The sequence below is a fragment of the Xenopus tropicalis genome, chromosome 4 (genome assembly GCF_000004195.4).
Source record: "Xenopus tropicalis strain Nigerian chromosome 4, UCB_Xtro_10.0, whole genome shotgun sequence".
NCBI lineage: Eukaryota > Metazoa > Chordata > Amphibia > Anura > Pipidae > Xenopus > Xenopus tropicalis.
This window is the reverse complement of record NC_030680.2, coordinates 15,073,448-15,086,050: the sequence shown is the minus strand read 5'-3', so window position 1 is coordinate 15,086,050 and position 12,603 is coordinate 15,073,448. Positions and strand designations below refer to the sequence as shown.

Genomic DNA, 12,603 nt, shown 5'->3' with positions numbered 1-12,603 from the left:
TAGACTCAAAATGAATGAGTTATTGGTTGCTATGGGTAACTGCACTTTAGCAATGTAGCCCCTGTGTTAGTAAAGGAGCCATACTGGCACAAAGCTGCTGCTTGCCATTTAGGCTCAACCTTTAAGTGCCACTTTAAGTGCTTTTCAACCATATTTTTTGGAAGAAGAGTTTAGGGAGTCACAAAGTGCTAATTTTGTTTGCAGATAGTGAAGAAGAACAAAGAGAGAAGAAGCGATTCCGGGGATCCGGAGATGAAGAGAAGAAAGCGAAGAAGAGGAAGAAGAGGCCCAGAAGCCCAGAGGAACACCCAGCGGGTGAGGAGCAGAAACTTAATGACATTACTGTAGGGCTAAAATGGGTGCTATGTATATTGTACAGTTGCCTCATTCTGCAGTCATTTCACATGTTTAGTGGTTTCCATGTGCTGTTTACATGTAATTGCTATTAAAACCAGCAACTGACTTTCTGTTTATATTCTCTGCACTGCTGGTTCTGACTCCTACAATGTTCCAAGCTGGCCGATTATAACAGGGTGGTTCACTTTTAAATTAACGTTTAGTATAATGTAGAGAGTGATATTCTGAGACAATTTGCAACTGGCCTTCATTTTTTATTATATGTGGTTTTTGAGTTATTGAGCTTCTTATTTAGCAGCTTTTCAGCTTGCAGTTTTAGCAATCTGGTTGCCAGGGCCCAAATTACCCTAGCAACCATGCACTGATTTGAATGAAAGACTGGAATACAAATAGGTGAGGGCCTGAATAGAAAGATTAGTAATAAAAAGTAGTAATAGTAAAACCTTTGTAGCCTTAAACAGCATTTGTTTTTTATATGGGGTCAGTGACCCCCATTTGAAAGCTGGAAAAATTCAGAAGGCGGCAAATAGATCATATGCATATATGTAATAATATAGCGAATAATGTACCCCCTATTATTAAATATAAGGATATTATGAGTCACAGAGGGGTTCCACGACCCATAAGATTAATGTTTCATTTCACAAACATGGAACTCAGTCGTTATGTTAAGTCTATTTCCCCTATGAGTCTCCCCCATATACACTCCCACCTCCCCAATTTCTCGTTGCTCTTACATTTTATATCGTTTCAAATATTCCCAATGTACTTTAATTTCATATCTCAGACCCCAAAAGCCTGACTGGTGTGAGGTATCAAACTCTGGTTTGTAGCTAAGGGCAACGTTCCCTAAGGCATTCATCTGAATTAGATCAAATGCATTTGCTTTAAACTATCACCAAAACGGTAATGGATTGATTGGAATGAAGTGGCCCATAACTGGGCCTTATGTTTCCCTCACTCCATGTCATCCTCTTGGAACTTTCCTTTGAGAATCAGGACACTCAGGGCCACATAAGATTTTAGCCCATGCAAAGTTACACCCAGCTATAACCCCGATGGCCCCAAACTGCCGCTTTCCAACATGCCCCACTGATGTGGCAATGTACCACTGAAACAGGGGGAACAGCTTGTTGCAGGGGACATATAGAGGCTGCACCATACAAATCCCATTCATTGTGTGTTTTTTGAATGAGCTTTACATCATCTTTTTGTAATCCTCCAGCTGGAAAAGAAAAGAAGAAGAGTCGAGGGGAGGCCAAAACACCGTCGCCCTTCGACATCAACAACTATCGCCTTCTGAAAAAACTGGGAGAAGGCACCTTTGGCAAGGTGAGTGATGGGCTCCATAGGGGAAAATCTATTCCTGCTTTGAGCTGATTTGCCAGTTCTTGCTGTGCCCAACCCAATATATCCTTCCACTAATGCACATCACTGAGCGCCATATGCATGCAATTACTGAATGCTCACGTCTCTTTAATAAGCCCCTAAGATTAATAGGGGCATCTTGTTTATTTAAACGCAAGCTACCCCTTTAAGGGTTCAATATCCTATATATATATATATATATATATATATATATATATATATATATATATATATATATATATATATATATATATATATATATATATATATATATATATATATATATATATATATATATATATATATCAATGTCAGTCTGTAAAGATAATTTTGAGCCCATTAGGATGAAGTAGGAATATAGGATATTTCATCTATTAGTAAATATACTGCTCTTTTCTCTAGGTGATGTTGGCATCTTATGTCACCAAAAACCAACTGGTGGCAATAAAGATCATGAGTAAAGATGGAGAGCAGGACGACTTTAAATACACCAGGAGAGAGGCGTCGGTGCTGCAGCTTGCCTGGAGGTGCCCGTTTCTATGCAAGGCAATGGCAACCTTCCAGACTCAGGTACAGAGTAGTGAGTTTTACTGGGGTTTCTCTTCCTTTTGTACACGGCACGGCACTAATTACAGTATTTAATAGCATATTTATATTTACACAGAGCCCTGTCACCTGTTTAGTTATGTAACACAACTACTAGCGATCTCAGAATACAATAATAGTAGTACATTTGCTCATAAGAGAGGATCTCACCTATAATATAGGTTGGTCCAGGTGCTCATGCCCCAGACCCTCAGCCAAAGGGAGCCAACATGGATACGTCTCAAAAATAGAAAAAAGGCAGGCACTCCGGTCAAATCATTAGTGGATAGCAATTGTTCATGAGAAGTGGAGGTAAAATCAAAAAACTTTTTATTTAACACATGATACAAAGAGCCTTACGCGTTTCGTACCTCCTGGTACTTAATCATAGGCTGCCTATGATTAAGTACCAGGAGGTACGAAACGCGTAAGGCTCTTTGTATCATGTGTTAAATAAAAAGTTTTTTGATTTTACCTCCACTTCTCATGAAAAATTGCTATCCACTAATGATTTGACCGGAGTGCCTACTAGAGATCTCAGGACAGACTGTGTTATACTTCAGCTTTTCGGGATAGGTTTGGTAGTTGCTGGATTTATAGGAGCACATTTTAGTAGCAGACAGGGCTCCTAGCCGCCTAAGGTGGCCAAGCTCATGCCGCCTCCCTCATTTAGCTTTGCGTCAGAAGGGGGAGGCACATCGCTAGTACAGAGAGCGTCAAAACTTCATCTAAAAATCAGAATTTCGGTTACCGGGAGCTGTTTTTGCCTCCCCTGGTAACTTGCCGGCTCTGCCGCCTGGGGTGAGCGCCCCAACTTGCCTTATGGCAGCAGCGCCCCTGGTAGCAGAACTGTCATTGGTGAGACAGATGCTTTTGCACTGGGGTCACTCAGTTCTAGGTGGGAAAGAGCAATATCCCATGCATTTCCAGCCATATCAGAGCCAAACCTAAATTTGTTCTAAATACACACATCTCATATATTGTACTCTCCTCTGTTTTGTCCGACTACTGAGAGACACACAAGTACAGTAGGACCCTATCCCAGTAATATATGGTATAATATTGTGTTAGGGAACTAGTGATGCCATTAATACTAGTGTATTGTGTTCAGTCTAACCCCGAGTTACAGATTTTAGTCAGTAGTAACTATTAAATGATTTTCCATGATCAAGTTTTAAATAACTAAAATGCCAAACAGTGTTTGTCTCTTCTCTGCTATCCAAGTCTGTGCCTCACCTTCTCCTTTATATTTTGTATCCAGTCACTCATAGTGCTGGTGATGGAGTACATGAGTGGCGGCACACTGCAGGACCTCCTAAACACCAGAGGGCGCCTGAATAGGGACCAACTACTGTAAGTAACGCTACTTGGGACATACCAACTACTGTAAGTAACACACTACTTGGGACATACCAACTACTGTAACACGCTACTTGGGACATACCAACTACTGTAAGTAACACACTACTTGGGACATACCAACTACTGTAACACGCTACTTGGGACATACCAACTACTGTAAGTAACACGCTACTTGGGACATACCAACTACTGTAACACGCTACTTGGGACATACCAACTACTGTAAGTAACACGCTACTTGGGACATACCAACTACTGTGAGTAACATGCTCCTTGGAACATACCAACTACTGTGAGTAACACTCTACTTGGGACATACCAACTACTGTGAGTAACATGCTCCTTGGAACATACCAACTACTGTGAGTAACACGCTACCTGGGACATACCAACTACTGTGAGTAACACTCTACTTGGAACATACCAACTACTGTGAGTAACACGCTACTTGGAACATACCAACTACTGTGAGTAACACTCTACTTGGAACATACCAACTACTGTGAGTAACACTCTACTTGGAACATACCAACTACTGTGAGTAACATGCTACTTGGGACACAGCAAATACTGTAAGTAACACGCTACTTTAGACAGAAGGGTGGATATCTCACAGTTACAATCTCAAGGTGCTCTGGTATGTATTAAATCTTATGATTGTTATTTGTTTTTAAAAGGTTCTATTCATCAGAACTAGTAGTGGGTTTGCAGTTCCTGCATTCAAATGGGATCATCCATCGGTAAGGAAACTTTAAATCCTTTCTAAAATCCCTCTCCTTATACTCGGTCCCACTGCTGGCCGTAATTCCACTCTCTCATTTTATTACTCCTAATGGCAAACATGCTAAATGCTGTGTCCCATATGTGCCTTACAGAGACCTCAAGCCAGAGAACATCTTGCTGGATGAAGAAGGCCATTTGAAGATTTCGGATTTTGGCCTTGCCTGCACCAGCGTGTTTGGAAGGAAGACGGTGTGGGGGTACTATGGGACACCAGGGTACATTGCCCCAGAGGTGAGAATCTCAGTTTGCGTATATATAAATGATAATTCTTATTATATTAAGTTATATCAATGTGCTCCTGTGTGGCCTTCTAAAGCTCAAGGCCCAAGGGACTGTCTCACCTTGTCCTTAAGCCCATCATGGGTAATTAACTGGCTGAGAACATTATTTTTGATATCTGATCTGTTCTGCTCCTTCTCAAGGTTTTATCAGATGAGCAGTACAACAAGGGAGCTGACTGGTGGTCATTCGGAGTCATCCTGTATGAAATGGCCACCGGCTATATGCCCTTTCCACCAATGGGCACCATAGAAGAACAGGTGGAAATGATTTTGGATACAAAGCCGAAATATCCAGAATCCCTTCCTCCTGACTTACGTCACCTCCTAAAGAAGGTTAGTAAAATGGGAATGTGCTTTTACCAGAACATTTAATCAACGGTCACAGAATAAAATATTTTACTAACTAGAATGCAGCAACATTAGTGGAGTTTTTAAAATAACGATTCCTTATTTACTTTAGCTCATGAAGAAGAAGCCCGAGCGACGCCTGGGGGTCAATGGCCGTATCCGGGACCACCCATTTTTTGCATCAGTTAATTGGGTGGAAGTGGAGAGAAGACGGCTGGTGCCCCCTGTTAGACCAACTACAGTAAGTTGATAACTGCAGCGTGATAGCACTTAGTGACTTAGTACATCTCATCCCATCAGGGAATCTGCCAGAAAGCAAGTTAATAATAAATGCCACCATGGCTAAAGGGGATAATTGTTGTATAACAGTATTTATTATTTTCTACAGGGACCAGTAACGAGGGACAGCAAGGTCTTCATCTCATTCCCGGAGGAGGACCCCACTGAGACCCGAATGCTCGCGAGGTTCGACTATGTGAACCCGAGCTGGCTGGGGTAATGCCCCACAGTTCCCACCAACCAGGTAAACCTTACAGTTAGGCGCGGGTAAATCAGCGATTGCTTACTGGTATATTCATTGCATGTACTGAGACTCGGTACCAGCAGTACTCGTATCTTTTTCAGATCCTTCCAACTGACCATCACAGAAGCTGGGCAACATCCTATAAGAACAACACTGGCACCATTCCTGCTCCATCCTGTGACACTGGGTAATGTATAACAACCAAGGTGAGCGAATATTGTTTATTACCATCTTAAACTACTCCCTGCTCTGCCTTATACCCAGTGGGGAGGTCTCCCCATATACACCATCTTATCATGGCCATCATCACCACAGAAAGCACTTACAGCTGCATTTATCATCTCTCTGTGCTTTCTATGCCATTTCCATCTTACGCAGCTATTTCATTTTTAAGTTTTATAGTTCTAAGTTTAAAAAAAAAACAAAAAAAACAAAAAAAAAACCCATCTTCCTTTTTTAAACTAAATGTTAACCTACCGTCCCCTTCCCCTGTTCCCTAACAAGCACGGCCTGTTCCCCCCGGGCTTTATAATAATCTGTGATGTCATCAGAGGGGGGGATAGGGGTGGGTCTAGTTAGTGGCCTGTGACTGGCTACTTTCCAATTTGGCCAGTCACAAACCATTAACGGTTCCCCTCTAATGACATCATAAATTACCTCCCCATGACAAGCACGGCCTGTTCCCCCCAGGCTTTATTAAGCACGGCCTGTTCCCCCCAGGCTTTATTAAGCACGGCCTGTTCCCCCCAGGCTTTATCAAGCACGGCCTGTTCCCCCCAGGCTTTATCAAGCACGGCCTGTTCCCCCCAGGCTTTATCAAGCACGGCCTGTTCCCCCCAGGCTTTATTAAGCACGGCCTGTTCCCCTCAGGCTTTATCAAGCATGGCCTGTTCCCCCCAGGCTTTATTAAGCACGGCCTGTTCCCCCCCAGGCTTTATCAAGCACAGCCTGTTCCCCCCAGGCTTTATCAAGCACGGCCTGTTCCCCCCAGGCTTTATTAAGCATGGTCTGTTCCCCCCAGGCTTTATCAAGCATGGCCTGTTCCCCCCAGGCTTTATCAAGCACGGCCTGTTCCCCCCAGGCTTTATCAAGCACGGCCTGTTCCCCCCAGGCTTTATTAAGCATGGTCTGTTTTTTTCAGACTTTTTCATTATCTGTGATGTCATCAGAGGGGGAGATAGGGGTGGGCATAGCTGGTGGCCTGTAATTGGCTAGTTTTCAATACAGCCAGTCACAAGCCGCCAGCGGTTCCCCTCTAATGACATCACAAACTACATCTAAGACTACTCAGCAAGTCTGGTTGCTCTAGATTCCCTTATAATAGATATACCATGAGCTGGATGAATGAAGATCTTTATAATCACACATCTAAGATCAGTACAATCTCTTTCTTACAAAGATGTTATGGCTGATCAGATGGGGTTCCTAAAGGCGGCCATACATGCACCCATATTATAACACAAAACACCTGTTCCCCACAGTCTTTATAATCATCTATGATGTCGTTGGAGGGGGGATAGGGGTGGGCCTAGTTAGTGGCCTGTGACTGGCTACTTTTTAATATGGCCAGTCACAAACCATTAACGGTTCCCCTCTAATGACATTATAAATTATTTCCCCATGACAAGCATGGCCTGTTCCCCTCCTGCCCACCCCCAGGTCATTAATAAACAAGGTAAAAAGCAAAGGGCCAAGGACTGACCCCTGCGGCTCCCACTAACCACACTGGCCCAATTAGAAAATGTTCCGCTTACTCCCTCTCTCAGTTCTCTATACAGGTACGAAAATTATGTTCCAGGACAATATTCCTTCCGGTTTATCTTTCTGTACTGTATTAAATGCTGCTCCCTCAGTGTCGGACTGGCCCACCAGGATACCAGGAAAACTCCCGGGGGGCCAGTCCGACACCCCAGCCCGACACTGCGCTCCTTTACAAACGACAAGAAATCATGAAGCACTTAAAGATTCAACAGGCAGAGATCTCTCGGCGCAGGATGGAGTGGAAGAAGTATTCACTTTAATAATAATTTTGTTTAAAGTTTAATAAAGAATATCAAAATAAGTTATTCTGTGCCGCGAGCCTCATTTTTACGGTTGCGTTTTCTTTTCAAGTGAAAACAGACACGGTTCAAAAACCGTGGTCAAGTAATTAAAAGAGACATATTGGATAAATGGAAAAAACAATATTTTGTAGGCAATTATGAATAATATACGGTGCTGGTTCCAGTTTGGCCTAAACATTAATCCGATCTGTAAAAATGGCCCCTTTATTGGAGCTCCCTATAGATCCTATCAGTTCTCTGTCCCTGCTTGAAATGAAGGGTGGGCGTGTCCTAACAGTCCCTGCCAGAAGCACAGTAGGAGGGGGACAGCCAATCACAGCCTTGCATTCACACAAGCAAAGGCAGGCTTCAGTTCCCTATCAGGTCAGCCTCGCTGCTGATACATGTTCCTTGGTATCTTTCAGGGCAGGAGCATCGAGTCGTGATATCTCTTTGTCAAAACAAATGATGTGCCCGAGTGTATCCAAATAGTGTATATATCCACCTGTAGTAGAGACAGGGCTACTCATGGAACTTCTAAGTGAGCGAAAAACATTGTTAACTATTTAGTCCTGTCGCACACATACTGTACCTTTAACCATGTAATCTCCTCCATTCCCAGCTTGCATGGCAGCAATCCAGGAGCATACTCACTGGGCCTATACAATGGGCTGGCTTCCAGTACGTTTGCCCCTGCTTGCTGGTCACCAGTGCGCAAACTGGGAATGCAAGTGGCCAGAGATAATGGTTTCCCAGTTTGGGAATGGGCAAGTTACATTGGGGCAGAGAGTGTGGTTCAGGGGTACTATATCCTGGAGCTAAAAGCTAAAAATGTTTTTTAGGGGTTTATGTTTCTCTTTAAAGTTTAAAATTCTACTAAAAACTATAACAGTCATAGAACCCCAACCCAAGGGGGACTGGAACATCCCTTCTCCCGTGGCCAGTTGACAGAATGGGCATAATTAAGTTATAAAAAGGAAAAAAAGGAATTTTTTTCTTAAAGTAACAGTAACCAAAAAATGAAAGTGTATAAATGTAATTACAATATAATGTGCTGCTGCCCTGCATTGCTACAACTGGGGTGTTTGCCTCAGAAAGACTACTATAGTTTATATAAGTAAGCTGCTGTGTAGCCATGGGGGCAGCCATTCAAAGGAGAAAAGGCACAGGTTACTTAGCAGATAACAGATAAACCCCCATTATATGGGGCTTATCTACTAGTTATCTGCTATTTAACCTGTGCCTTTTCTCCAGCTTGAATGGCTGCCCCCATGGCTACACAGCAGGGTATTTATATAGTAGCTTTTCTGTAGCAAAAACACCAGTTTTTTTGCAGGGCGACAGCACATTATATTTTAATTACTTTAAAACACTTTAATTTTTTGATGTTACTGGTCCTTTAAAGTGATAGTGACACATTTCTTTAAAGCCAGCTCAAAACCTTTTAGATACATGATTTCCTTCCAATGGACACCAGAGGGCACTCTAATGTAACATAGTAACTGGGCCCGCTCCAACGCTCAGTGTTTGGGTATTGAATCAGGAGCAGATTCCGTTGCAGTCAGCACAGGCTATGACAGTAGGCCTGCCCAGTATAGTGGCACCAGTAGGCCTGCCCAGTATAGTGGCACCAGTAGGCCTGCCCAGTATAGTGGCACCAGTAGGCCTGCCCAGTATAGTGGCACCAGTAGGCCTGCCCAGTATAGTGGCACCAGTAGGCCTGCCCAGTATAGTGGCACCAGTAGGCTAGCAGTTTGGCAACCACTGCTGTGTCTATTGAGCAATTGCTATGATTAGTTCTCTGTTCACTGAAGGGATAAACAAATCTACTTTTTACAGGGGCCATAAACTAAATTCAAGGGAAGTGATTGTGAAAGCAGTGTTTTTATAGGAGAAATAGAATTAGATAATCTGCTCACGACATGGGAGTAGTTGGGCAACGCTGCCATTCGCCGGCACAAGAATAACTAGTAACTGGTCCATTAGTTGTGCGCGCTGGGCTACAGAGGGGGTGCGGGGTTAGGGAGCAGCTTGCACGTAATGGGCTGTGTATATAAAGATGTGTTAAATAAAATTATGTATTAAACCATGTTGTTCTTTATCCTAATTCCTGGGGTGCGGCACTACCCCGGGGTGTAACCACATTGCCCTGGGTTCCCCTAGTAAAATTAGAAATTGGAGGATCTCTCCATCCTACTCACACTTGGAGGTGCAATCTGCAGGCTCTTTGCTGGATATTATCAGGCCAATTTTGGCCCAGACTCCCCTGCGGTTCTGGGGACATCTGTGCCACCCTGGGGCAACCACATGACCATTTTGCCACAATTTCTGTATGGGACCCATTATCCAGAATGCTCGGGACCAAGAGTATTCTGGATAAGGGGTCTTAACGTAATTTGGATCTCTATACCTTAAGGGGCGGATTTACTAATCCACGAATCCGAATGGGAAAAATTCGGATTGGAAAACGAACATTTTGCAACTTTTTCGTATTTTTTGCGAAGCCGTTACGACTTGCGCAAATTGTCGTGACTTTTTCATAGCCATTATGACTTTCGTGAATTATTGCGACTTTTTCATTGCCATTACAAATTTCGTGAATTGTCGCGACTTTTTCATAGCCAGTACGACTTTCGTGAATTGTTGCGACTTTCGTATTGAGCGCTCGAAAAAGTCGCAAAATACCGATCATTACGAAAAAAACGCATTCGGACGCTTTTTGGACGTTGGTGGATTAGTAAATGTGCCCCTAAGTCTACTAATAAAACAATAAAACATGAATTAAACCCAATAGGATTGTTTTGCTTTGAATAATGGGTAATTATATCTCAATTGGGATCAAGTACAGGTACTGTTTTATTATTACAGAGAAAAGGGAATCATTTAACCATTAAATAAACCCAATAGGGCTGTTCTGCCCCAATAAGGGGTAATTATATCTTAGTTGGGATCAAGTACAGGTACTGTTTTATTATTACAGAGAAAAGGGAATCATTTAACTATTAAATAAACCCAATAGGGCTGTTCTGTCCCAATAAGGGGTAATTATATCTTAGTTGGGATCAAGTACAGGTACTGTTTTATTATTACAGAGAAAAGGGAATCATTTAACCATTAAATAAACCCAATAGGGCTGTTCTGCCCCAATAAGGGGTAATTATATCTTAGTTGGGATCAAGTACAAGAACTGTTTTATTATTACAGAGAAAAGGGAATCATTTAACCATTAAATAAACCCAATAGGGCTGTTCTGCCCCAATAAGGGGTAATTATATCTTAGTTGGGATCAAGTACAGGTACTGTTTTATTATTACAGAGAAAAGGGAATCATTTAACCATTAAATAAACCCAATAGGACTGTTCTGCCCCCAATAAGGGGTAATTATATCTTAGTTGGGATCAAGTACAGGTACTGTTTTATTATTACAGAGAAAAGGGAATCATTTAACCATTAAATAAACCCAATAGGGCTGTTCTGCCCCCAATAAGGATTAATTATATCTTAGTTGGGATCAAGTACAGGTACTGTTTTATTATTACAGAGAAAAGGGAATCATTTAACCATTAAATAAACCCAATAGGGCTGTTCTGCCCCCAATAAGGGGTAATTATATCTTAGTTGGGATAAACTACAAGGTACTGTTTTATTATTACAGAGAAAAAGAAAATGCATTTTAAAAATCTGAATTATTTCATTAAAATGGAGTCTATGGGAGACAGGCATTCCGTAATTCGGAGCTTTCTGGATAATCGGTTTCTGGATAATGGATCCCATACCTGTACTACCAGCCCTAGGACCTAAGTTGCCAATTATTATCAATAAGAGGTGCCTAATTTGCTCCCCTACTTTTTGCACACATTATCCTTTTAGGGTGAAGATAACAGAGCTACTAGTAGCAGCTACTAAAATAGACAATTCTGATAATTTACTGATAAATGTCTCTGCGTGTTTTTTAGCAGAGGCAATTCTCAGTATTGTCTATGGCAGGGGATTTTCTGGTGTTTAGTAGCCATGACAAGTAGCTGCTACAAAGCTGCTCTATGTGTCTTCACCCTAAGAGGGGTAATGTCATAACAGGTGTAAAATTACATCATTATAGCAACCAATTAGCAGGAGGCCTTTAATAGGCAGCTGTTCAAAACTGGTTGCTAAGGGTTACTAGACCCGGGAAACCTTTGCACCTATTACATTAGGAGATTTCACATATCGTTTTCACTACGTTTGTGCCTTTATTGTTCTCCTGTATGGAGTGGGCAGGTTATGCTGATATACAATGATATGATATTGAGCTGATGATGTCAGGCACAGAATATGATGGCGTCTGTACTTTGTATCTCTGATTCCCATAGGGAGTGGCTGACACCACTGGCACTGTTTGTTGTGGGGCTTCTTGCTGCCTGGGAGATACCATAATGTTTATGTCACACCAAGATGAGTAGCTGCTCCTTGTAGCTGGCTGCCTATAGGTTTGACTTGATTCTATAAGGTACACGTAAGCCTCCACCCATTTGTTTAAATCGTCAGCTCTTTGGCTGATTCAGTCACCCTGGGAGGTCCCAATTAGCCTGACCCAAACATTCCTACCCACCCAGCCCGCAGTCTGATCATGCAGGGCCCTTGTGATGCACTGCAACTGGTTTTCATTATTTTATTTGTTTTTTAATTAATTGCCTTCCTCTTCTCCCTCATTCCAGTTTTCGAATAGGGGTCACTGACAGCAAATAATGTATTGCTCTGTGAGGCTGCAATTTATTGTAATTTCTTTTACCTGTACAGGTATGGGATCCCTTATCCAGAAACCAGAAAGCTCTGAATTACGGAAGGCCCGTCTCCCATAGACTCCATTTTATTCAAATAATTCAGAATTCTAAAACTGATCTCCTTTTTTCTGTAGTATTTAAACAGTACCTTTTAATTGATCCCAACTAAGATATAATTACCCCTTATTGGGGG

The 12,603-nt window shown here is 42.2% G+C and overlaps 2 protein-coding genes across 3 annotated transcripts; both read left to right on the top strand.

Annotated features, from left to right (window-relative positions):
* Window positions 1-1,548: 1,548 nt before the first annotated feature.
* LOC116410549 (protein kinase C-like 1) lies at window positions 1,549-3,720 on the top strand. Its single transcript, XM_031901394.1, has 3 exons — window positions 1,549-1,689; window positions 2,128-2,295; window positions 3,572-3,720. Exons 1-3 carry the CDS (start codon window positions 1,549-1,551, stop codon window positions 3,665-3,667), a joined length of 405 nt encoding a protein of 134 aa, XP_031757254.1. The 3' UTR covers window positions 3,668-3,720.
* Window positions 3,721-3,861: 141 nt separating this feature from the next.
* Window positions 3,862-6,345, top strand: LOC108647346 (protein kinase C delta type-like). 2 transcript variants are annotated; one of them, XR_004222453.1, is made up of 6 exons: window positions 3,862-4,412; window positions 4,548-4,686; window positions 4,878-5,069; window positions 5,197-5,325; window positions 5,473-5,607; window positions 5,709-6,345. XR_004222453.1 is itself a non-coding variant. In XM_031901370.1 (5 exons), exons 2-4 carry the CDS (start codon window positions 4,944-4,946, stop codon window positions 5,581-5,583), a joined length of 366 nt encoding a protein of 121 aa, XP_031757230.1. In that variant the 5' UTR covers window positions 3,862-4,686; window positions 4,878-4,943; the 3' UTR covers window positions 5,584-5,607; window positions 5,709-6,345. The 2 variants fall into 2 exon arrangements, 1 of the variants encoding a protein (XP_031757230.1); XM_031901370.1 differs by having other exon boundaries at window positions 3,862-4,686.
* The last annotated feature ends 6,258 nt before the right edge of the window (window positions 6,346-12,603 follow it).